The sequence below is a fragment of the Amblyomma mixtum genome, chromosome 3, assembly GCF_055824585.1.
Source record: "Amblyomma mixtum isolate Tamu chromosome 3, ASM5582458v1, whole genome shotgun sequence".
NCBI classification, from domain to species: domain Eukaryota; kingdom Metazoa; phylum Arthropoda; class Arachnida; order Ixodida; family Ixodidae; genus Amblyomma; species Amblyomma mixtum.
Window position 1 is genome coordinate 434,420,714 of NC_143014.1, and position 27,294 is coordinate 434,448,007.

General features: G+C 44.9%; 1 protein-coding gene across 1 annotated transcript; it reads left to right on the forward strand.

Annotated features, from left to right (window-relative positions):
- The first annotated feature begins 595 nt into the window (after positions 1-595).
- Positions 596-5,251, forward strand: LOC149358177 (myb/SANT-like DNA-binding domain-containing protein 1). Its single transcript, XM_089576741.1, has 4 exons — positions 596-855; positions 1,636-1,762; positions 2,377-2,508; positions 5,246-5,251. The coding sequence occupies exons 1-4, from the start codon at positions 596-598 to the stop codon at positions 5,249-5,251; spliced, it is 525 nt and encodes a 174-aa protein (XP_089432867.1).
- The last annotated feature ends 22,043 nt before the right edge of the window (positions 5,252-27,294 follow it).

Sequence of the window (27,294 nt, forward strand, 5' to 3'; positions counted from 1 at the left end):
CCAACGGGCGCGAGTAGCGGCCTCGTCCAGCGGGGTCCCGGACTAAGGACTCCACCTATGTAAAGGGCCATTTTTGGCCTGCAAACTCTCCTGTTGTTTATTAAAAAGTTTTCACCACCACCACCCCTGCGGGCCGCGCGAGGTGTACAAACAGGACGAGAGCAGCTCATGCGGCGAGAAGCACTGCGACGGGCGTCATGAGGTCGGCTGCACCTTTGATGCGCGGTCCGGGTGCTTCTGCAAAAAGCCCAGATATTATCGATCGAGAGGGCCGAGAAGTCCGTGCGTCACCAAGAACCAGTGCCCCAAACGAGGACCACGGGCGCACTAGGAGCCGGGGCATCGCATCATCGGTGCAATAAAGCGTACGCAGCGATCTAACCCTCAACCGGGCTGGCATCTCTTTTATTACGAGCAGAGCTCCTGTAATAAAAGCCTGTAATACTGTATTTACACGGGCGCCCTTAACTACAGTTAAGGTAACTACGGTTCTCCGTAACTATTGTTAGCCGTGCCCACACGACAAGCCAATCCATAGTTACGCCACTAACTGCAGTTAACGTAGCCGAGCTGGCTAACTACTGTTTGCGACAAGATGGCGGCGCCCGCGGCAGCAGAAACGCCGATGTCAAGCGAGTCGTCCTCCCAGAGGTGTGTCAACTGGCCTGATGCAACAACAACGGCCTTGATACGCATCTGGGAGGACCATCTCCCTGCGCTGCGAGGCAACACGCGCAACGCGCGAATATACGCAGCGATCGCGGACGCGCTGAACGCCGGGTTTGCGCCGGGCGAAGGCCCATACACTGCCAAGCAAGTCAAGCAGAAGATGGACAACCTCAACAAGAAATACCGGTAAGTGCGATCTTAAACGAATAATACTCGTGCAATATCGCTTTCTTGGTGTTGTTTACTCAGTACAACAAGCTATTGAAGAACTCTGGTGCAACTGAGCTATAGCCCCCCATGTGCGGCAGTAGCACATGTCGCTAGCGATTACTGGTGTCCGATACGATCTTGCAGATATGTTATAAAGGTCGTAAAGTTTTCGAGAGTAAGGACACATGACAGAGACAGCAAACACGTCACTCGGCGTATAGTCGTTCTAATTTGACTTCGATCGTGCACGCGTGCATCGAACTGCATGACAACTTCATCCTCCGTTTGTGTTGTTATTGTCTACGATCTGCATCGCCATCAGCGTCGGTATTTCATCTTCGGTACGCGTCGGCTATGCACGCACGCGTCAGCGTTTCAGGCCTCCTGCTATGGCAGTAACTGAGCAGATTTATTTATTTCTTTCATATAATTTTCCGCGTTCCATTCTGCACTGCCTCACAGATACTTGAATGCCATTAGCAGAACCATAATACGACAGTTGCGGCTTCACTTTCAAAACTGTAACCGGTAGGATTAAATCAACATCGTAAATTTAAACTGCACTAATTTCACCAGCACATGTGCCTGCTGGTTAGGCACATAATTGTGAAATATTAGTCTCGCAGTGCTGAATGCACAGTGGCCTTTAATGCACTGAAGATAACTGCTGAGACTGCGAACTGCTCGGATTGCAATCTTCAATGTCTTTTATTTAAGCAGTACAATTATTTATTCAAATGATTTCCATTTTTTCAGGCAGCTGAGACGGACGGGCACTGCTACAGGCTCACCCGGTGTGCCATGGTTGTTCTACTGGCAGCTCCACAGTTTTCTTGGGTGCCTGCCCATCAACGATGATGGGCGAGTCGAGGAAAATATGGAGGTGACTTGCTATTTGTAACATTGCCTATCAGTTCATGAAATCACTGCACAATTCCATCACTAGCCATTTCTCAGTGCACTGTGTACTTCGATTTACGACAGGCTGGCCAGTGGCAGACAGTAAAGAGCACATTTGGGAGTTGTGCAGACTAAACCACTCCCACAACCTTGAGCATCGGCAAAGCAGAGCAAAAATGGCACTTGTCTCTTTAAACCATGTACAGACACGGCCGCGTTTCGATGGAGGCAAAACGCAAAAGGCCCTCGTGTGCTGTGCGACGTCAGTGCGCGTTAAAGATACCCAGGTGGTCGAAATTATTTGAGCTCTCCACTATGGCACCTCTATCCTCCTTTTTTTCTTTCACTCCCTCTTTTCAGTTAAGGTGTAAACCAATATGTGCGACATTTACTGCGCCATTCCCTTTCTTTATAGACCAAAAAAAGACCTCTTCAACCTCAGTGCCATGCTGAAATGCTCACCTCACCGTGGCCGTCAATAGCTTCTGTTTTTCTCAATATACTGTAGCAGCTGGTGAGTGCATTTCTTTAGGATGCCTTTAACCTCTCCTTTCAAATCTTAAAAGCATGCTGTTTTCTGTGTTGTGTCATGTGCAGCTGCCAGTCGTCAATGAGGCACCTGACGGTGCAGAAGTGGTGATGTCGTGGGAGGACGGGCTTCTAGAAGCAAGCAGAGAGGACCACGTGCAAAATGCTGGCAGTTCCGCCAGCTGCAGCACCACTCCTGTGGTACATGCACTGGCAATTGCAAGTGGCAGCAATGGCGGTGGAGGAAGCAGTGCGGATACTGCTGGCACAAGTGGTAGCAGACCCAGAACTCAAAAGAGTGGCCACAAAAGACCGGCAACCACTGTGCAGCAGCTGATTGCCCTCCACAAAACAGAAGCAGAGGAAGCAGTACGGGCCGAACGAAAAGCCCATAAAATGCGCAAAAAAATGGTCCGCCTTCAAGGAGAAGCGAACGACATTAACGCAAGCATGGTCAGGCTTCTAGAAAGATTCCTTGAGAGAGGAAGCAGTCAGTCATAAAATAAAGAGTGATCACAAGTGCTTGTTGGTTTGCAGTTTGTGATGTATTCTTTTGAGGGCTTCCTGGGTGCTGCCATATTTTTCACTGGACTGTCACGTGCACCTCACCCTAGCACGGCTTAAGGTGTGAGGCCACCTTTCTCAAAATTTTTTAAAATTTTGACCACTAAATTTTTATTTCACATTTACCTTATAAAGCACCACTTTATATGATGTTCAAAAGCAAATAAGAGTGAAAAAAGCCATGCTGGCAATTATTATTCACAAAAAATTGCCCTAACATGGCTGTTATGCAAACACTCATAACTAGTGAATGAAGAGCAGGAATTGTAAACTTTTCGGCACAGAGTTAGCCAACTAACCATACTGTGCAACCAACTAGGATCTTTGCCATCCTATAGTTGAGAAAAAAGTTATGCAAAAATGCGAAAGAAAACAAAAAAATGTGTCATTTTTGCCTACCTTCCTTGACATAAAACATGATTATATCAAAACTCTCCATTCGATTTCATTTATCCTAGTTCATTGCACAGGCTAGTAATAAAGGAACTAGCTTGCAAAGTTTCATTGAAAAATATGTATTCATTTGGAAGTTATCACTGTTTGCGCAACACGAAAGTGCGAGAAATAAAGTTTTGAGAAAAACAAGAATAAAGTTTTTCAATCCTTGTAGAAACACGTCATCATGCCCTAGAAAGTTAAAATCCTCCAGGTTCATAGCTAGGGCCCTCCTTAGCTGACACGAGCTCTCTTTTGGCATTTGTTGCTGCCCGTCTTTTCTTGCCGAGATGTTTTGCCTCGCCCGTTGATTGACGCTGGGCCTTCATCACACCGTAATGGTCACTGGTGCAACATGGTACGAGAGTGTGGTGGCCAGATTCGATGCCGGCTTCCCTCAAAATATCTGCTGTACTTCTGCTGCCATCATTGAAGGACGAATCCGGTAGCATTCAGAGCGATAGCGTCAAGTGCGCGCAAAGTAAACAACTGAGACGCTTGTAGCCATACTTGTAGCGTCTTGCATCCCCCTTGCGGAAATTTAAAGCAATGTTTAAAAAAAAGGAAGCATTACAAATTCCCTTTGAATAATCTTTTACATATCAGACTAGAACAAAACACAAATTTTCAATATACGCCGCTGATTAAAGCTGAGTTATCATGTTCTGTTACCAAACCACATCAGTTTCGGTTTCAGAACTGTTCACCACCTGTTCGAAAGTTGGCTATATCTTTTGAACAAAATAAGATACGAACATTATTCTTGCTGCAAAAGATTTTTGAATGTTTGGGGATTCGCGAAATATAAAAAAGAAAAAATGTCAATTTTACAAAAAAACGATTTTTCAAAGGTGGCGACATACCTTAAGAGGCAATGGAATCAGTTTCTGATACTCCTAAGAGGAGGCGTTTCGACAATGCAGACCGATGCAAAGGTATTTAGCAGCATGTGATGATATGAACAAAGCTCTTTTACGTCTGGAATTTTATACTGTGGTCTAAGCAGCAAATTACTGTGGGGGTTGACTACCACAGCAGTGTGCAGTATACGTATTGACAATGGGTGTGTGTACACTACAGAAGAATATGGGTGTGGCTGCAATAAACGAATAAGGTTGTGGCAAGAAATACTGCTGTTGCTCCTAGGGTATCGCTCCACATACCTTTCCACAGTGAACTTCCTGCTGTTGCCTATTCACTGATCATCATTTGCAAGGGGCGTTCATCTTTCTTCCAACCAAATGGGCTGTCTTTAGTGTAAGTGATAGCGTGCGGGGAGACTCTTGGGAATATTAATCATAGCAAAATAGTACTGACATGAAAATGCACAGAGAAAGTTTACTTTTGCTCAACAAACAGAAAATGCAATAGTATCTATCACACTGCACTTTCAAAAACTGTGAGTGCGAGACTAAAAGCTTTTTGAACTGGTAAAGCAGGAGCATATAGGCCAGTAATACACAAATATTGCGAAGAAATACACAGCAAGCAATAGAGAGCAACAGACAATGCACAGAAAATGCTATAAAATTACAAAATGAAATAGCATAATGACAGTGAATCAGCAAAAAAATAGCAATACTCAACAACAATGAATACTATAAAATGTGAAACAAGCTATAAAAATGGGAGCGTAAACCAGCTTTTCATTATTGTGTACCAGCAAATTGTTTATTTACTGGAAGGATTGAGATCTACATGATTTAACAGGTTTGTCAGCGAAAGTAGTGTGTAGGGGAAGGACTGTTTGTCGCAAGAAGGGCTAGTGGTTGGTACAAACCGCAGCTTTTTACAGCTTAACGTGAGCCTAACTGTACAAATGATAGATTTTCATGCTTTCGAAAGAAAGTTTTGTGGGATATTAGTAAGGTATGTGAGCTCTGTGTAAACAAATTATTTTCTAGTAGTGTTCCCCTTCTCAAACTATATTTTGTCACAGGTGTAAAAGACGAGCTTAACAGTCAGCGGTATGCTTCGTGAAGTTCTTTCTTGTCCTTCCTTTGCTTTGTGCTGCATTTCATCCTTACATATGACCCACTCACCGAAACCTCCGGCTTAAAACAGTTAACCTCCGAGTATCATTCCACCTGCCTCATCCTGGCAAAGCAGCAGCCTCTGTACCAAGTAATCTCGCTACAAGGCTTTCATTTGGTTTTGTAGTTAAATGGGTTTCCTTTATGGCAAGTGAGTGTTCCAGCTGAGATTAGGGGACTTAAATGTAAAAAAATTAGTTCTGACATAAAACTGTACATGTCTGATATACGTTGCTTACAAGTAGTTCATTGCAAACATATTGCACTACACTTTCTTCAATGTCTTGTTTTTTAGCAGCAGTCATTTTAAAAGCCATGAATGTTGACACATTGAACTGGATTTATTGATGCTTGGTTACCAGAGCCTGTGTTCATGAGTTAATGCAGAAGCACATGAGAATTATTCTTATGGAGAAATAATTACGCAAGTGTTGTCTAAATCATTAATAAAGGAAACAAATCTGAACTTGGAGGCAGATGAATTTCTACTGGAATAAATTTGTGCAAATGATGCCTTGATGAGGCTCCTAGCATTCCTGAAATGCTAAGTAACAGCAAGGGGTATACAGTCGTGCATCAATTTTAATGGACTGTTTGGTTCACAGGCAGTACTGTTCATTAGGAGAATCATTCGCAACAATAAATCATGACGAAGTAACACAAAAACAAAAATCTCCCTATCAATGGTACATAATGGTGGACGTGCGCAGCATAAAACTTTCACATTTTGTTTTACCGGTGACCAACTACAAATATATTGTTGAAGACATGGTGTTACAAGGGGTTAATTCCAATGGCACAATGCCTAGGTATCCCAGATAGTACCTCCATCCCCTGTTGCACAATACACACACGCACTCTGTCGCCGCTGGCTGCACTAATATTTGTCACCGTAACTGCTTGAGGAAAGAGGGAACCATTACAGCAACTCAAAGGAAGGACAAAATGACCGCCATGCAATAAGGCTCTATTTTAGAATGAGAGTGAGCAGACTCTCATGCAGCGTCCGAGATTTGAAAAAAAGGGACGGTACAGGCTTGACAATAGAGGTTTCCACATATTGGTGTTAATGTAATCGTGAACAGGTTAAAGCACTGTCTTGCCCACCACGAAGATGTACACTTCATGGCATATGCAGACAATGTCATCATCTGAATAGAAGTATGCAAGCAGCATATACCCACCAAAGTATCACATCCCTTGATGAAGCTTAAGATTCATTTGAGGAAAAGCTGATTACCACAGGCATGCATATGTCTCCAGAATAAGATGAAATACAACACAATCAAAGAGGCACCTACAAAGAGATGCAAATGGCAGCTCAGCACGAAAGACAAGCGGTTGAAATGGTTAAAAGAAAGGTAGGTTGGTATTCTTGGAATTCCTGTGAGAAGAGAGCAGTGGCAGAATGGGTGCAGTAGTAGAAACTCAAGCCTCTAAATGAAGTCCTCATAAATGGCACCAGCTATACCAGCAATGCATCAGCTTTGCTGCAGTGAAAGCAAAGCAACCTCGGGCAAAACGCCTTCTGTGCCAACCTACAGTTGCCATTTGCTCTCATTCTCATTATATGCACAGAGCTAGCTCCTGTTACATCGTGCCATCTCTCTGGCTGCTACGCAGCTGAACCACCTATTAATTCATCTTAACAAAACTGAACCCAATTAGCCCAAGGTTTTAGTTGCTCAATACACTTGAGTCATCTATTAGTAAAAAGGGCAAGGAACACGGATCATGCAAGATGTTTCAGTTGCCTGAAAGATGCTTTGCCAGAGCATTCCGTATAGCTACCCCTGACGGCTCTACTCGGCTACTTGTGCACACTGGCTGAGGACGCCTCTCATCTGCACTTTGCACTGCACCAAACCAGCCTGCATCAAACTGATCATTGAGCTGCTCACAGATATTGTGCAGCACACAAGCAGCGCGAATCACAGTGTTCACATTGTGTATGTTGCACTCCAGACCCTTCAGCAAGATTCTGAAGCGTGCTTTCACACGTCCAAACGCATTTTCGACCACACGTCTGGCACTCGACACATGAAAATAATCACACACTGAAGAGCACAGGACACGATACCGCACACTCGTGTCACGAAAGTGAGGAGGTAATGAAGCGCCGCACTTGACTGCACTAACGACGCACAAGCGTTGCGAACACAGTCAAAAATGGGGCACAACGGAACGAGCGATATGGCGGCTCCCGTTGGGACAGTAGTGGCTAGATATGGCTATTATGTTGACTGTAAAGTCAACTACGATCATTGTGTGTAGACTCCTTTCCAGCTTTACTCTAATGTCCGTCACATGCGCAGGAAAAAAACTGCCCCGCAGATAGAAGAACGAGAAACAACCGTTTTTTCGATCATATAATCTTTTTAAAGTAATCTTGATTGATAATACACTGCTTTAGGTGAAATCATAAATTCACAAAGGTGGTAATCACATGACGGTTTCCGTTACTCTAACCGATATGCCCAAATTGCGTGTAAGCACGGGTAACTGTGGTTTGCGTTAACTATGGTTAAACCCTCTAACAGCAGTTAAGCTTAACTATAGTTAGGCTACCCGTGTAAAGAGGATATAAGCCACACTGTAAGCCACCGGTGAGCTGGTTACAGTGTTGTATACATGATTTTAGTTTCGATACCTGGGCGCCGCCATGTTTGTTTTACTCGAGCGCCGCCTACCGCCGACGCCATCGTGGGCTGATAATTTGCAGCCCGTGGGCTGTAGCCGAAGCAGCGTGCGATCTCTTAAAGTGTCATTCGGCCGTTTTATTCCTGCCAAGCCTAGATATTTTGGGTGGGCGTTCGCCTCGTGTCCATCCTCGTGTGTGCTATGCCATTAGCTCCTGCAATAACCAACTGGGAGCAAGCGACCGTTCCTCGACGCAGCGAACGATCAGCATCCGTGAATGCCAGGCTCGCAGTTCACGCGTGTAGTTTTTGTCGCCGGTTGCCTGTAGGGCAAATGCGGCACGGTGTTGCATGTTAGAAAACGAAAGCGAAATGCGCTGAAACACAAGATCGCGGAGAGCAATGAATATCTCGTTTTTCATGAAGCGCAGTTTTTCATCAACGCTTTCGCTGCCTGCTTGGACATGGCGAGTGTGACAGTTTAGATGCTGAGCTTGCGACAGAGTACCCCGTTTAGAAACTGAACATTTTGGAAACAGCGAGTACATGACCGAAACGAATCCACTTCTGATGATTAGAATGTTTGTTTGTGGAGATACGCGCGATGAAATTGAAATTCGGCCCCTCCTGCCGCTTGCGTAGGGCTGTTCGTACTATGAGCGATACAAGCCAGTTGACTGAAAGCAATTCGCATTCTCGCCTTCTCCGCTCCCGCCAGTACTCACCTGGTGCACAAATACCAGAAAATGTGCAATTACACGATCTAATAGGTTGGTACGCTAATGGAAAGCTATTACCACTTACTGACAGATAGAATCGGGGCACTGCTCAAGTCGCTGCGTCTGTTGTATCTCTGGCACGGTTATGCATAGTGTAGATTTCTTTTTATAGTGCATTCGATGCGATTTCAGTCGAATAATTTATTACAATGCATGGCAGAGTTTACCGTTCTGTGCATGACGTGTATTTTTTCATCTTACGTTGCCACGGCTGCATTTTTCCTCACTCTGCAGTTGGGCAGAAGTTCATGTCGCCGCTTCTATTCATGCCATGCTGTGCAAATTAAAATAGTATTTTTGCACTAACGACATGTTTATTTTTTCAGGTGGCGATCCCCACACCCTCCCGATATTCACGATCATGTGGGGCGGCGAAACGAAGTTGTGGACAAATTTGTGAAGTCCTCACATAGTGTACTGCTGAATTAAAAGAGCTCTGCCAAGGCCGTCCCAATACTTGATCTCTTAAAATTATGCACAGAGTATAGTTTGGTAACCCAGGCGCTGCGCTTCGTTCCGCGCCCGATATTACGCACAGGCAGTGGGTTTGTTTCTGTCTGCATTTCGCTCACAAAGTGCGCTAACGATTAAGCTTTTTGTTGGCGCAAGTATTTTTTGTTCAACTACGCCCACTGCCCATGCAACTCGAGACCGGCGGAAAAGCGGTGAAGAAATGGACACCGCAGACGTGCTGAGACCTTCACATAACATGGTGCGCGTACATACTGGCGGCGTTTGTTTTTTTTTTCTACTTTCGTCGACTATTTCCGCAACCGACAATAAAACAATGATGTCTAGAAGACGTTGGTGTTTCGTACAACATTGCTGCTTTTGTTGTACAGACGCAAACACGCGCTTGACCGGTAGCTAAGCAGCCGCGGACGTTGCTCCGCGCGCCGGATTATCAGCCCAGGGGAGGACGGCAACAGTGGGGTGTCGCGCAGCGCACCCACAGCGCACAAAAGCCATAAAATGGATTTTCAGCTTTTAGAGAGAGAAGAGAGTTTATATCAATTTAGCTGTTTTTAAAAAAGGCATTTTTTTTCTGCCCCGATTTACTGTGTAGATTTCATTGATTGCATAATGGCTGTCTTTCAGAATAAATGCAAAACCGGAAACTTTCGCAAACCATTCAGCACCGTACACAAGTTATTAGGTGAGAAATACTTATCGCAGGAAGGACAAAATAGCGTCTTACAGCCAGCATTGTCAGCAGAGAAAATGTGAGGAGGAACGACCGCACGTGTCCTCCCGACTCTTTTTGTGTCTATTGCGCTTGCATGTTACAAACCACGAATGTGTTACAATACTCGTATTTCTTTATTCTTCTGCAGGACACTATAAAACCAGATATAGAAGACCTTTACTGTATGCTGCTCAGTGAAGAAGTCGAATTCTTTGAAAACTTTGCGAAGCATTCGTTGCAGCAGGCATGTGTGGGTGAGCACAGAAAATGAGGACAATGGTACTGTATAACGTTTCATTTTTTTCGCGTCGGTGAAAGCGCGGACGCGTTTACGCATTCTCAAAATAATAGGAAGGCAGTTCGCCCAAAATAAACGAAGTCATGAAAGCAGCGATTTCTGGACATGTTTTTTCCGTTGGAGTTTTGGCGTTGCATCGAGCGTTAAAGGGACACTGAGGAGAGCACTATTAATATATTTTTTATAGCAAAATCCGATAGTTCGGCATGTCATGGCTTTGTTGCCACTTGGCCGGCAGCGAAAGATGCATTTATCTCTAAGAAATTTGGATTCGAAGTTGAAAAGGTTTTTCCCGCCGCTGTGATTCAAACTTGGGATTCGGCTATGACGACAGAGGACTAAGTGACGTGCAACATGACGTGATGGAGACTCCGTGATTTCTGGCTGCCAGCAGTGCGGCCTAGCAGCAGCCGAAAAGAAAGCTACCGCCGGCCGCACGTTGAAGGCATCTATCGGCTATTGCGGCCGTCGCTACAGTCGCTTCGCTTACGTTTGCACCGGCGTTTTGCGAGCGTTACGATGGATCTCGTTCTCGAAGTCGTCAACGAAGTTCTCGCAAATAGACACCTTTAGCATACCGTGTACCTTGATACCGCTAGCGGAATACCGGGAGCCCGCCTAACGCCGGCGAGCAGGCGCTGATTGGTCCCGATGCTTCAGGCGAGCGCGTAGCTGCCCGGCACGTGGCGCCATCTGGCGACGTCAAGGAGATTTGCGCATGCATTGGCTGCGCCTCAGTGATTTGTGCTTCTCGTGTCCTAGCGTTGCTAGAACCATTGGTTCCAGCAACACTGTTTTGTTATATGACGTCATGACGCTTGTACTTGCGAGTTTGGCCTGTGGCGGCGATACCTGTATTTTGGTTCTTGCTCTTTTCTACGTTACAAGAGCTTTGTTGTCAGTATGAGTGGCGTTTTTGTAATCAGGAGCTGGTATTCTGTCGATACAAGCCAACTTCAATTTCTCCTCAGTGTCCCTTTAAGTAACAATGAAGCCAGTTCTGTAGGTGCCGGACTGTCTCGTTTCTTCACACCAATTCTTGTATGACCGACCTTATCTGTGAAATGGGCGAACGACTGAAATTATTTATGCGGTGACACTTTTAATTGGCCCTAGTGTATACTATAGCGGAGTAGCGGCTATACTATTCCGCAAATAATTAAGACGCCAACCGTTGTGTGTCGTGTATGGGGCACATGCACTGCGTTCGAAATACTCTGTGATACATAAGCGAGAATTGGTTCGGAATATATAGATATAAAGGCATGTTTTATTCGTTATTACGAAATCACATTCTGCGGGCTCTGGAACCTTAGGGTACATATTCTGTTACTACGCTAATTATTTTTCTAGCTAATCTGCAGCAACATCGGTGATCTTTGTGGAAAAGGAAAATAACTAGAGAAGCGGTAAAACATACTCCATCTACTCTTTCAGTACACCAAGTTTATATCGTGCACTCATGGAGAGCAAGCCTACCATAAGGCTAGAATCAAAGGCGAACGCCCTCAATGACCACAACAAAATATCTCGGCCTGTGCCAAGCTGGAATATATCCTCAAGTGATACGTGCTTGCAGGCCCACACCATGTGGTAGGTGTCAGACACCTCCCCACAGTGCGAGCACCGCCTGTCGAATGGAGGATCGAAACGCTTTAAGTTCGCAGTTTGCGCATTTGTCTGAAAATTTCCCTGGGTACTAAGACTCCAAAGGGCCGAGTTTGGAACTGTGTAAGTTTGTGACAGGCGTCAATTGATGGCTTGGTATCTGGACAAGGATCTATCCGCCGGTGGAAGTCTAGCTCGTTGCAAACGATAGTGAGAGAGAGAGAGAGACTCTTTAATGAAATGCAGAGAATTTAGCCGGCGTTTAAAAATCGCTGGCATGCTACTCTGCGTAGGAAGGGGAATTTGGGAGAAAAAGACAGAAGGAGAGCAGCGTGGAAGAGGCAAAAAAAAAACCCGAAGATAAAATGCGGCCATGAAATGGGTACTAAGGATGCAATGGCGAGTATTGATGTAACCTATGGAATGATGGAGCGCATAGTCCGACAAATGGGCTGACGAAGTTCACTGCATGAAGAATGCATGAAGGTAACGTGCAAGTGAATTTAGAGCTTATCAAGATGTCCAATGTCTTTTAAATATGTAAAAAGAAAGTTCATTGCAAGTCTCTGTTGCCTGAAGCAGGCTAAGGGACCTAAAACTTTGTCCATTGTTAGGGGCACTGGGCAGAGCTTCTGCATGCAATGTTCATAGTACGCACGCTCGTTAGCATACGCAGGGCACACAAGTAGGATATGTTCCACAGTTTCTATAGAGGCACAATTGTCACAATGCGGACTGTTCGTTTGTCCAAAACGGTATCGCAAGCCGTTTGTATATGCAGAATTCAGACGAAGTCGGTGATAAAGTGTTTCCAGTTGTCGAGGAATTCTGGGTGAGAGTCTTGATCTGAGATGTGGGTCGATTGAGTGAAGAAATTGGTACTGATGTGTCGGCAAACTCCAAAGCCGATACGTTTCTTCGTAAGCAAAACTTTTAGCCATTTGGGACGCATCCGATTTCGTGAAAAAAGTTCGAATGTATCTCCGATGTTGATGGCCCTTACGGGCCGCTTCATCTGCTTTTTCATTAGCCAGAATGCCACAGTGAGCAGGTACCCACTGAAATGTTATGCAGTGGCCTGCGGCAATAGCTAAATGATGTATATACCCGATGTCGAGGGAAACTGGCTGGTTATTCGTTTTCTTCAGCAGGTTGGCCAGGATCTGCAGAGATGCTTTTGAATCGGTGAAGATAACCTAACGGCCGGCGGTTCGGCGCAGGATGTAAGAAACAGCTTCCTTAATGCCGTGAAGCTCAGCTGTCGTAGAGCATGTCCTCCGCTGCAGCCGGTAAGAAAGGGCATGGTTTGTTGAGGGCACATAAAGGCCACAAGAAGAGGTTTCTTTAGTAGTTGAACCATCGGTGAAGATATGGATGTGCTGCGTATATTCCTCCGTTAAGTAGGCGAGAGTAGTTTGCAGAAGCGCTGCCTGTGGCATGCGGCTCTTTGCATTCACACCTGGAACAAACTTCTTCACCTTTAGAGGAGAGAGTGTCCATGGAGGAAAGGCCAGAGGTAGTAGCTACTGTGGCTGATTAATAGTAGGAAGGGGCAGGAGATGTACTGCCTGGCCAAAGCTAGAGTTGCTGTGAGTTAGATGGACACGGTGTAGGAAGTGTTTCTTCCCTTGCAGGACATGGCGGAGATGGGTACGCATAGTTTCCTGGGCGGAAATCACCTCTAGTGGGAGACATCCTGCCTCCGCTACTGTTCCTGACGCAGAGGAACCTTTTGGGAGGCCAAGACATATTCGCAGGCAGTTGTTCCGTGCGGCATTGAGAGTCTTATTGCTAGATGTAGGTAATCTTTGAAGCACTGGTAGACAGTAGCGCAAGGTTCCTTCAACGTAGGCTTTTTCAAGCAGAAGCATTGATCGGCAGTTGCTACCCCACCTTGTTCCCGCCATGAACCTGAACACTTGCGATGCTGCAGTAATCCTCTGGCGGAGTTTTTTGATCTGAGGTGACCATGACAGATTATAGTCGATTACAACACCCAGGAATCGCTGAGATCGTACATATGGCAGCGATCGTCCGCCTAGGAGCAGCGGATATCGGGTCATCGTTTTTCTTGTAAACGCCATTGCAACACTCTTTTCTGGCGATAGACGGATACCTCTGGAAGCCAGGTACATCGAGACGTGCAATAGCGCTCTCTGAAGACGTTGCTGGGTAATATAGCGCGAACGTGATGCGGTCCAGATGCAGATATCATCAGCATAAATTGTTATGCGGACCCCTCGCGGAAGGTTTCTTGTTATGTGAATAAGGACAATATTGAACAAGAGAGGGCTGAGCACCGCTCCCTGTGGTACGCCCCTCTCCACTGCGTGAAAGCGTGTTGGACCGTCTGGAGTGGACATAAAAATTTGCCGTTCTTTTAAAAAACGATAGTGGTCTGTAATTTCTCTGTATGTCACCATGCGATCCCTGTCTGTAAAGACGACCTCTGCAAACTTAGGGCCACAATGGACCACATACTGTGGGAATGTCCTCATGCCCCCCGGCAGGGACGAGGTATAAACACGAAAGACCAATGGGAGACCTAACTACTGAGCTCCGACCCGGCTAGTGAGCTACAACTCGTCCGACTGGCCGAAGCCACCGCCGAGATCCAAGGCCTTTCGGCCGTCGTCTAGGCAAGTAGCCCTCTGGCTACCTTCTGTCTGTTGTACATTAAAAGTTTTCCCATTTTATCCCATGGAAACGCTTTAGTGTTGCCGGGCACAGCATCGTGTTAGCAGGCGCAGGAGTACACGCTTGTTGGCATTCCCCAGCCCTATGCACGGGGTGGGAAGAGTATGGTGCGTGGATTTGTAATAACCGCATGTTTCCTTATAAGTGTAAACCGGATTGAAATCGGAGTCCTGGTCGGCCTCGGGTCCCGTGGGAAATGCCCGGAGAGAGAGCGCGCGGGCGGCGGCATAGGCTGCCTCGTTTCCGTGGAGGGCTTGGTGACCTGGAGCCCAAACGAGAGATCGATGCGCGGGATCCGAGCCTCGGCTACAATTTTAGCAGATGCGATAAGCCAGGGGAGTAGTCAACCCTCGCTAGACGTTTCGACAAACCCCTCGCGAGTCGGTGATTATGTATTTGGGGGAGGAATCGGAGGTTGTCAGTGCGATGGCAACCTCTTCTGCGTGAATTGCTGACTCGGCCTTGAAAGTAAGGGCGTCTACTGTTGTGCCCTCGTGGACGACCGCGGCCGTGTACCACGACCGCGGCCCCGGGGTCCGGGCCGGAGGCGTCCACGTAGAAGACTCGTGGTTTTCTCCCAAAATGGCGGTCCAAGGCTTCCACCCGCGCCAGGCGCCTGCCATTATGGTCCTCTTTGGAGATGTTGGTGGGGAGAGGCCGCACGTGGAGGGCGCGTCTCCAGTGTACGGGAAGGCGGCATCTCTCCTCTGTGAATTGGGTGTGCTGGATATGAAGTCGGGGCGACCCGACCCTGTCTTTGTGAGACGAGTGTATTGGTTGTTGAGGTGGGTGTCCCGAAGCTCCCTGAAAGTGTTCACCACCCCCAATGACATGAGGTGGCTGGTGGAGGTAGAGACCGGAAGTTCCAGCGCTCGTTTCATGATTTTGCGGAGGATGACCTCGGGTGTGTTGGCGGCATTCTTGACTACATTCGCACCAAAATTTTCAGCAACCGTTAGTCGTAGTGTTCCTGGTTGTATTCTTACGTTTCTCTTTGAATATAGCTCATATATTTTTCGAAGCTAGCATGTGGCAGGGGTTCGTAACGATGACATGTGCACCTTCAGTTGCATGCTTTATAATACGTTACCTTTTCTCTTATGGCGCGGTTGAGGTGCCCACCGAGATGTACGTCGAGATGTGAGAATTACTGCTTCCTTTCCTTTCCTAAAAAAAAAACAATTTTCGTACTAAAATTGCGACGCAACGGTTCTTCGAGTCGTAGTATATCACAACCAAAAATCGGATGTAGCGAGCAAGACCAGAAATAACGAAGTATCGCAGTATGTCGTAACCGAAAATTGCCGAAGTGGTGCAGCGGTCAATCGCAGCAGCAGCACCAAACGCAATGCTTTCGCATTTCTCCGCTGGAGTAGACTTCACGGCCCTCATAATTTTTTATTTTGCCTTTTGCACTGAAATTCAGATGGACCATTTTCTGGTTTTCGTATAATTTACATTTTTAAAAGAAATACGCTCCGTGTTAGCATAGCTTGGCTTTATTTTCTGTCCGTATCGTGTTTGTGGCTCTCGGACAATATGAACGTTTCCTAGCTCACCCACACTTGTGTTCTTCAACCAGATTAATTTGCCCTGAATGCAAATTCATCTGCAGTTAGAATCTTGAGACAGACATTAAAAAGCACGTTCTTTACGTAAAAGTGCCGAGCTAGCCAAAACCAGGGTCCCAGAAGGCCACTATCTCACCGAGACGGACAGTCAGAGTCCAACTGACCCGTTGGGCTGAATGAGTTTGACTAGCTCTAACTGCCGTTGAATTTAGCTCAAGTAGGCGCTATTGCTTTGGCGATTGTCGAGTCATGGTGGAGACCTTATATCACTTTCAGGTGCCATTTTACGTTTTGCACTGAAATCAATTATTTTTTTACCTAAATAGTATATTCAGGTCTCAATAAAGGGAATTTATTAGTTTTCGAACGTGAAAGACCAGGAGGTCAGTTCTTACAACGATGTGGAGAATTCCGAACAAAGTGTCAGATTTGTTAGAAATAATAACTTCGAAATGTCCTCGTGTGTCAGGTAAACACCCTAGGGATCCTGGAGTCGCTTTGTGTTTTAAAGATTCACATTACGGTCGAAATTGAGCAAAAACAATCGACGTTTTTACTCGGGGCAAAATCAGTCTGCACGAAAACGGCGCACAAAGTGCTAAATAGCTCACTTTGATGTGAAATGTTATTTACTGCATTCGCTGCATGGTAGAAAAAAGCAAATTATTTGCAACAAGAATCGAGCTCAATTTGACTGAAATAATGAAATCACTGTTAAGTGCTCTAGTTTCTCAGAAAAAGCTGTAAGTTTGCCGCTTACACCATTTTGTACAAAGCGCCTTAAAGAGGTTATGATTTTTTTTAAAGCAACCCGAGCTCATTTTTCTTCTCCTTAGGTGAAGGAACTATTTCATAAGGTTTCAGTACCCGAAAATATATTTTTTTTTTAGGTTGCGTAAAAAGGTTGCAATGGCTACAAGGCACCTTATGTGTTATCTGCAAATACGTTGAAGGCATTCAGGCCTGGCATATGTTACATGGTCGCTCTCTATAAACTGCCGCAATCGAGTGATGCTCGAATGGTCACAGAGTAGCTCTTCGTGTCACCCGGTGGCGAATAAAAGAGAAGCGATCAGCATAGTTTTTGTGCACCCGTATGAAGTATGGTTCAGTTAGCATATCTGTTAACAACGCCATAAGTGTATCAGTGCTGACGCGAATCAACAAAAAAAAATGGGCAAAGAGCAACATTATCGCGCTGTCAGTGTTACGCTGGCGCTTTTCGTCGGTCGGTTTTTCTCGGTCCATTCACTCGTCCTGACGACATGCACCAGCCAACTCGAATGGCTGAAATTGTCAGTAAAGGTGATTCTAGGAAGATTTTGAATGAACAATCAGAAAGCACAGCACGTGTTGGTTCTTGCTATATCGCTGCCGTGCTGTATCACTCGGCGGTGACATAACAGAGGTTCGACAATGAATGTCAACAATGAAGCTGCATTTTCTTGTTCTTACTCCTATCCCGTCCCCTCTTCTGTTTTCCTCTTTCGACAGTATACAACAAACTCTGCTGCGCTGCGTGTGACGCACGTGGACGGGACGGTTTGTTAATCAACATTTCTGGGAACAGCTTGCGGAGAATGTTATAAAGTGTTGACATGGACTGCGTATGACGGTGAAGAAAAAGCGTGAAGAGAGGACGAGAGAAAGAAGTGAGACCCACAGGTGGTGTTGAGGTCACAGCGCCCGGTAATGAGTTCTTGCATATGTGCGTCATCTGTATTACAGTCTGTGAGTTTTCAAGCGTTTCATTATAAATAATGAGCGCCGCATAGGAAAATCAAGTTTGGCTTCGATACGGCTTCGTCCCTTCCATGCACATTTATTTATTTTTTTGTCGATAGTAATATGGTGTCCCGACCACAAATCTCATTAGCAGCCACAGGAACTTCAACCACCTGAATAGACTGTGATGATTTTTGTTGTCAAAAATATTCTAAGGTTTACTGTCATACCCTCCAGATCAAAAGACACGCTTATCGGTTTGGCAGAACTCCATGAACTGGCCATTACACTGAAGCAGTTGTTTATATGGATGGTGAATTTTTTTTCTTTTGCTCTGCAATAAACTAGGATTCCTGGAAAACATATCCTCAGAACGGTGTTATTATTAGAGCCCTGGGAAACATTTCAAGAAAGCGCAAACCCCCGCCGCAAATAGTTGTTTTTTCTTTTAAATCAAATAGAAAGCAATTAAATTCACTACTGAAAAAATTCAGTACATCATTTGCAGAAAACAATCTCATTTTGAAGAATTCAATTTTGGGGGCCATGGCACTACTTTATTGTCAATATGTTGTATGTCGTCAATGTAGAGTTACAATTGTAGAAAGTAATGAATTAATTCCTGTAGTACATCGGATCACACACACACAGTTTCATAGGAAGACGAGATGGAAGTAAAGTACTTGGGTGAATAGAAAAAAAAACAACCTGGATATCCAGTTCATCAAAAGTTGGTTTTTGACTGCCGCGTTGAGCTTACAGAAAAGTTCGCAAAGGGAAAATATCAAAGGCTTTAAATGAGTCTATTACTGAAGCGTAAGGGTGTTAAAATATTTAAAACGCTTGAATAGAGCGTTCGAATACCCTTCTATTCAACTCGATGAAAGAATCAAACAGTGCATATTCAAAATGATTCGAAAGGAGTTGAATATCTTCTCACGTTTTCGAACAGTTTTCAAACAATTCGCTCTATGCTCGAATACGTCAAAAGTTCACAAGAGAATCTTTTTTTTTTTCGACTACAGTCTGAAATTCTGAACAACACCGCACAGCATGCTGCCCCAATCGATTGCGCGGGAAGCAGTGTTCGGCGCAGAGACGCGGTCGTTTCGTGTGACGACGTTCCTAATGCTCAAACATGTGGCCTTCAAGACTCCCCGAGTCCCAATATTGGAAATATACTGGCAAAAGCTGGTCGTACAAAGGACCACGGTGACACCAGCCATTGTCAATATTGGGCCGTTTACCTGTGTAGCTAGGGTTGGTAGACACGGCAGGGTTCAGAAAGAATTTGCAAATCGTATACCTTCATGCCCGATGCTGGTGACCATGGATCAAACTCCCATCTCTCTTATCAACTGAGATTTGACGCTAGTTAGTTGGCACCACCATTAGGAAAGGGAAATTTGTTGGACAAGACCGCCATAGTGTTAATTGGTTTGGTTTATTGGGGTTTAAAATCCGAAAGCGACTCCGGCTATGAGAGACGCCGTAGCGAAGGGCTCCGGAAATTTCGACCACGTGGGGTTCTCTAACGCGCACTGACATCGCACAGTACACGGGCCTCTAGAATTTCGCCTCCATCGAAATTCGACCGCCGCGGCCGGGATCGAACCCGCATCTTTCGGGCCAGCAGCCGAGCGCCGTAACCGTTGAGCCACCGCGGCGGGACTCATAGTGTTAATTAACCGACTTCTTACTGTGTGTCCCCTTGCGTGGATTGGCGTTGCGCCTTTCGTCACTTTCAGCTTTAATCTCACGACTTATAGCGGCGCCCCTAGCAATACAGTATTTCACAAGAATATTCGTTTGCTACGAATATTCGCGCGAACAGCGAATATTCCAGAAAGCATTGGATTCGCATTCACTTTGGTTTATAACTACAGCATTTGTATTTGAGTTAGTTTCGCAAAATAGAAACCAAATCGCGAGCGGCTAATAAAGCGTCAAACTGGGAAACGATATAAAACCAACAACAACAACATTCGGCGTAAATTCAGTAAGTCGGGAAATAGTACTCAGCCCTCGCCCGAAGACTTGCGGAAATGAAAAAAAAATATATTATCAGGTGCGAGAAACCTTGCAAGTGCTTGTGAGTTTTATCTTACAATAACATGCACAATTGATATATTCACAAAAATAGTCGATAGTTGGTCTAAAGGTGTGTGCTGCCAGGTTTAAGAAGGGAATGAATTTTCCAAGCTCTCTAGATTAGGCCACTGGCAGGTGACAGCACTTTCAGGAAGATAACAGCCAGATGATTGCAAGTCCAAGGAGAGTGACAATGCCAAAATTAAAACCACAATGTGAACAAGAGAGGGCGAGCCTCAGGGTGCTTGCTGAAGTTTCAAAAGAGGACTTCTCTTGGCCTGGGCTTCTCAAAGGCAAATCCTTTTTCTCGAAATATTGGCTAGCACCCTGAGGCTCTATCCTCTCTTGATCACACCGTGTTGTCAAGAAACCCGTATATCTGCCCTCTCTCTAATATGGAATGTAAATATTAGTCATGAATATCGCCAGGGCCAATGCTTTTCCTGCACTCAGTTTTAATATCAGATGAAGAAAACCCTGCCAACTTATGGTAACATCTTCACTAGAATTATGCGAATTACTCGAAAATTATGCTCATCGCATAAAAGAGTGATCGTAAATATGTCCACAAAGCAACGGCTGTAGCTAACAGCGAGTGAGAGGTGGGATCACCATCAATAAATCTTTTGGGTCTAGTGCAGTGCGGTAATATAAATGCCCTAATAATTTGCGGTTATATTTTAATAATTCCTGTACAGTCTAACTTCAGTAAAAACATTGTGCTGAGTTGGCCTCAGCCCTGAGTTAATATTTAGCATTGTTAAAGTGGGCAATAAATAAATGGTCGCCATTTCCTTTAAATGCCCGTAGTCAGCAAACACGTCAAGAAGAATGCAGTGTATTTTTTGTTATCCACGTAATATTAGGATTCTTCTTGCTTTATTTTAGCGGAAGGAAGTTGGATGCAGACGTTAAGAATATTTTTTAAAGTGCAGCTATGAAATCAGCATCAACATTACTATGTTGGAGCGATTCTAATGAGTCTGATAAACTTAATGCAGCCACACTTCATTAGCTCTACTGAAATCAGGAAACTTGGAATAAATGAAATGTGACTCAGGAACAGAAATTTACTGCAACAACAAAAGCTTTGTACTCGGACATACTTTCGACGGACACACATTTGAAGCGGTGATAGAAGACAAATTTAAGGACACGAGCTTAAACCATCACAACTTGTATTTTTGCGAGCCTTGTGAAATCATCAACTTTCTTTGATAAACGAAATGAAAAATAAATGTTTACCACTTCATGCGTATTGTAATGTCATCGCTAGTATCGATAACGGTGGCTAATAGATTCCGGAAAAACTGGAATCCCCCGAGGTAACTAAGTTTTGACTGGAGACCTGATGCTTATGTAAACGCTGTTTAAAGAATGCATTTGGATTGCAGAAGAACCTGGCAATTGATAGACAATGTCGCTTAGAGTTGTAAGAATAGTTTATGCAATTGATAGACAATGTGGCTTAGAGTTGGAAGAATAGTTTGCACTTAATGCCAACTATAATGCAGGGGCGTCAACTAGAACAGACTTAGGACCAGACCGAACGGAGAAAGTGACGCCGCCTCCACTACCGTGCTGCCGGCCAGCCCTTCTGGCACAAAATCTAAAAGGGTTATTTCGGATTCTATATTACTGTCGTCATTGGACACGGTTTTGGTGACTGCAGCATTATGAGGCGAATGGCAAATAATTAAGGAACGAACGTTTGGAGGTTTTATTAAACGTCTGTGGAGACCTCTTGCTATGCTCTGCACAGAGCAGGTCTCCTTGCACCTATGCCGAGCATGAACATGCTCTTTCTTTTTCTTCTTCAAGATACACCATGACACCGATGTGAAATTTCGAGCCGCACTCTCATACTGGTTGTGTTTCGCGGGCATTTCACAGATACGGTCGCTCATACAAGAGCAGGTGTGAAGAAACGAGACAGTCTCGCACCTACACAACTGGCTTCATTATTACATAACGCTCAATGCAACGCCAAAAATCCAACGGAAAAAACATGTCCAAAATTCGCTGCCTTCACGACTTCGTTTATTTTGGATGAGCTGCCTTCCTATTATTTGAGAGTGCGTAAACACGTGCGCGCTTTCAATTGTGCAAAAAAAAAAAAGAAACCTTATACAGTACCATTGCCCTCATTTTCTGTGCTCACCCACAAATGTCTGCTGCAACGCATGCTTCGCAAAGTTTTCAAAGAATTCGACTTCATCACTGAGCAGCATGCAATAAAGGTTTTCTGTTTGTCATTCCATTGTGTCCCGTAGAAGAATGAAGAAATAGGTGCCTTGTAATGTACTCGCGGTTCGTAGCATTCAAAGGCAATAGACATAAAAGAGTATGGAGGGCACGTGTGGTCATTCCTCCTCACATTTTGTCTGCCGACAATGCTGGCTGCCGACAATGCTGGCTGTTCTTCCTGCCATTCGTAATTCGCATTCAATCACTTGTAAACGGTCCTGGTGTGCAAATGTTTCCAGTTTGGCATTTATCCTGAAAGTCAAGTGATTATGCAATGAATAAAAACCTGACAGTAAATCGGTACAGAAAAAATGCCTTTTTTTAAATAAAGCTAAATTGATGGAAACTATCTTCTCTCTCAAAAAACTGAAAATCTATTTTATGGCTTTTGTTTCACTAAGTGCGTAATTCCAGGGTAAAGTTCCAGGATAAAGACCCGTCCTCCTCATTTGGCCTTCCTTATAGATTGCTCTTGAGTAAACAAAAAAAAACCTGACCACTAATGCCAATTGTTTCATCATGACCACACAAAAAAAAATCTGAAAAAAAAAGATACGTCATGCCCACGAAACCCCAGCGCTGCAAATGGTTTTAGCGCAGACGATTGTGTGCTTGCCCTGAACTGCACTGTGTACAATATATGTTTTAACCATCTCTTCAGCATCGCACTTTTCCTTGCGGAGCTCTTCGCTAGCCATTTAAACCTCCTGCAATGAAGAAGTTAATTCCATACTTTGCGGACAGTGAAGAGCGCATGAACGGGGAAGAGGGGGTCTCATTAAGCAAGTCATTTCTTAAAATCGCTTCACATAAATGCCCATTTCTGGAGGCATCTGTGTGGGTGTGTGGCGTCCGTCTATTTGCATCAGCCTGCGTGTCACCCATTCTTCTCGAGTACTGCATGAAATAAAGTTCGATGAAAGTTTTGAATGCTGCCATGTAAATACCCCATCCAATTGCATTTTAGCTGCTCTGGTCGTTTCAAAAACAACCTGGGGTTATTTGTCAGCGTAAAGCCAACTACAAGAAGCACATGCTGTGTTTGTCCGTCCCTTGCGGGCGGACAGTTCAAATTAAATCAAGGTTTAACGTTTCCAGAGTTAATACAACGGGAAAAGTATACAGGAGAGGGTTCCGAAGTCAAACTACGGCATTGGGGCTCTTTGTGCGCTATTCGCAGAATATTTCATAGCATTTGTGCCGACAGACGATTGACTTACACAGAAGCGGTTTACTTAGACGTGTCGGGAAGCATAAAGCAGCAGGGAGCTCGAGGCGAGGAAGACGAAAACCGCTATATTCCAGCATAATACGATGCGGTCCATTGTCGGCATCGCTAGAGTGGTTAGTAGTTTGGCATTTCGCCATCAAACGGTTCGAGTAAACAGGGAAGGTCTACTGAGACCTGCTGGCACGCACAAAGCAGCAAAGACCTCGAGAGGAGTTACCATAGAGTGCGATAACTGTTTCGCCCTTACAAAAAAAGTTTTAGACAGTCTATAGAGTGTCTATATACTTCTGTCTATAAAGTCTATCGACAGTCTATAGACAAATCCTAGAGGACAGTCTATAGACAATCTATAGATTTATGGCCACACACTTTTAGTAGACTTTTGTCTACAGACAGTCTATAGAACATGAATAGACAAAAATAATTATCTATATGAAGTCAACAGAGTAAATAAGAAGTCTACAGACTGCCTATAGACCATTTTAGAAGGGCGGCACTCGTGGCATCCCTGAAGGCAACATGTCGCGGCTCTTCGGTCGGCAGATTTGTGAAGCTCGCGGGTTTATTTCTTTAAATAATCGTAACGAGCAGCTCATACCACTGCCCTTCTGATCTACTCAAAATCAAGTCGAGGGTGTGGGTTCTGGCAATTAGTATGAAACGAGGGTTCTCGCACATTATCTGCCCTCTAGGTTCCATCAAGTTTAGGCGGTATTTACTGTATAGCAGAACGTTCCGCGCTTACCGCTCTGGTCAGGGTGGCGTTGATATACATTCTAAAGGCTAGCCAGCACGTAACACTAACGCATCCAAATTAAAAGGCGAGGCAAACGCCAGGTACCGCAAGTAGAGTACTGCTTTTGACATGTGGAGCTCATGGCTTCGGATGCAGCCAGCGGCAATTTGTTATCCTATCTGCTGCTTCCTGTAAAATTTTCGTTGAAAGTTCATCCGGTCGGGAATTTATTTATTCATTCACATAGTCATCAAATCATTGGTTTATTTGAATGAAAGAATGAGCTAACGTTTTGTAGCATTCTTATTGACTGCTTGTCCACGATGTTATTGTTAACGTCAGAGGGCATTGATGAGAATCGCGGGCCTAAAACTTTTGAACCGCTAAAGACAATTGTAAGCAACCAAGTGGCCTCTGATTACCGATTAATTGCTATCAGCGGGGATGTTACTGCAGTTAATACAGACACTAAAAAGCTCATTTAAATTCTTGCGATGCTACAGGAAAGGAACAAAAAATTGAATACCTTGAGGGTCATCATCATCAGTCTGACTACGCCCACTGCAGGGCAAAGGCCTTTCCCATGTCACTACAACTGACCCTGTGCTTCGCCAGTTGCGGCCCCCGTATCCCGGCAGAATTGTTAATTTCAATCGCCTACCTAACTTTCTGCCGCCCACTGCTACGCTCGCCTTCTCTTGGAATCCACTCCGTTACCTTTAAGGACCGGCGGCTGTATTTTTCGCATTGCATGCCATGCCGAAGCCCATTTCTTCCTCTTGAGTTCGACTAGGATGTCATTAACCCGCGTTTGCTTCCTCATTCACACCGCCCGCTTCGATCTCTAAACGTTACACCTATCGTTTTTCTTTCCATAGCTCGCTGCGTTGTCCTTAAAGGTGCACTGAAGAGGAATCTGAACTCGTCTTTTTGCCGCGGGAACTCGATCTGCACGTTCCGAGCATTCTTAGAAGCTTCGACTTATTGCCCTCTGTGGCCGATTCCTCTAATTAAATGGGATTAACGTCCGGCTACCGCCTTTTTTTCTTTAATTCTCCCCGTACGGTGGGCGGAGTCGACAAACGCGTGGAGTGCCTTTCAGCCAGCTCCATGGAGGCTTTGCTTTCGCTTTATTTTGTTTTTTTAGGTTTCCGTGAATAAATAGTTTCATTCGCAGATAATATAGCCGCTAAATAAGCCCACAGAAATAAAAATACGCGCGGAATATTTGCTACTACGGATTACTGCGTATTACTCCGCCGATGGCAGAGCGGCAAGCCTCCACGGAGCTGGCTGAAAGGCACTCCACGCGTTGGTCGACTTCGCCCACCGTACGGGGAGAATTCCCCCCCCCCCCCCCCCAAAAAAAAAAAGGCAGGAGCCGGACGTTAGTCCGATTTAATTAGGGAAATTGGCCACACATTGCAATAAATCGAAGCTTCTAAGAATGCTCGGAACGTGTAGATTGAGTTCCCGCGGCAGAAAGACGAGTTCAGATTCCTCTTCACTGCACCTTTAACTTAAGCTGAACGCTTTTCGTTAGCCTCCATGTTTCTGCCCCATAGGTGAGCACCGGTAAGATACAGCTGTTGTATACTTTTCTCTTAAGGGATATTGATAAAGTGTTATTCATGATTTGAGACAACCTGCCATATGCCCTTCACCCCATTCTTATTCTTCTAGTTATTCTCCTCTCACGGTCCTGATCAGCGGCCACTACCTGTCCAAAGCAGATGAATTCCCTTACTACTTCCAGCACCTCGCTACCAAGTGCGAACTGCTGCTCCTTTGGAAGGCTATTGAACATTACTTTGGTTTTCTGCATGTTAACTTTTAGACCCACCGTTCTGCTCTGCCCGCCAAACTCATTGATTGTGCTTTGCAGTTCATGTCCTGAGTGGCTTAACAAGGCAATGTCATCAGTGAATCGCAGATTACTGAGGTATCTTCCATTAACGCTTATCACCAACTTTTCCCAATTCAGGCTACAGTATGCCTCCTGTAAACATGCGGTGAATATCATTGGCGAGATCGCGTCTTCCTGCCTGACACCCTTCTTTATCGGAATTTTATTGCTGACTTTATGGAGGGCTATGGTAGCTGTGCAGTCGCTATAGATGTCTTAGACGTTCTTCGTAACGTTCTTCCAAGCCTCAGGAGGGATCGAGTTCACAAGGCACTGCGTATACAGGATGGCTAGTTTTTTTAGCACAATCTCCCCTCCATCCTTCAACAAATCTGCTTTCACCTGATCCTCACCAGCTGCTTTCCCCCCTTACATTGATCCTAAGATGGACCTTAGGGTACAGTTCTTGAGGGTACGTTGAGGGTACATTCAGGTAAAGGGTCGAAAAAGTAGTCGAGTATGAAAACCGAAGCCGAAGCAACAATCTGTGCGTTTCTGGCATTTCATAGGAAAGCAGTGATTCAGAGTTGGACTTGAAATTTTATCCGCCATGAAATTTTATTCTCCCAGATTATATGAGCCCATACTGAAAAACTGCTGAAAATTCAATAGGAAATATGCTAGCATCAGCAATGGCTTTGAGCAGGAAACGGCAAAGGTACGAAGAAAATTGTGCGCAAGGACTTCTGCTGAAAGGGTGAAGGGCGAAATAGAGTTTTGGATTGACGACAAGCTTTTCTATTCATCACAAGAACAGTGGGCGCTCGCTTCGAAACCATCGAGATAAAAATAAAAACCCGCAGGACAAGTGGCGCGCATGATGATTCTGCTACCAAGAAAAGTCCCTGCGATTCCTCTTGTAAATGAGCCCAGTCGTAGCTACAAATCTTATAACTAAATTCCCGCAGTATTTTTAATTAAGTAACCAAGTTAGACTACGTATTGCTAATGTCCTCATGTGCAAGTTATAAGCGAAACATGGCTCAACAACGCTGTTGCTAGTCGCTGTATAACGGCCCCCAAACTGCCAAATCTTTAGATGGGATAGAGAAGTAGACAGTGGCGGCGTTGCTTTTATTGTTAAAAAATCCATCGCTGCTGTAATGACTGTGTGTGCTGTTCCTGAGATTGTTTGGAGCAGAATTACCTGCAAGCTGTATATCTTGTGGGAATAGATAAAGGCCACCTGCAACTTATCCCAGCTTTCAGATGAACTGAATATATTCCTATGCATTATTTCG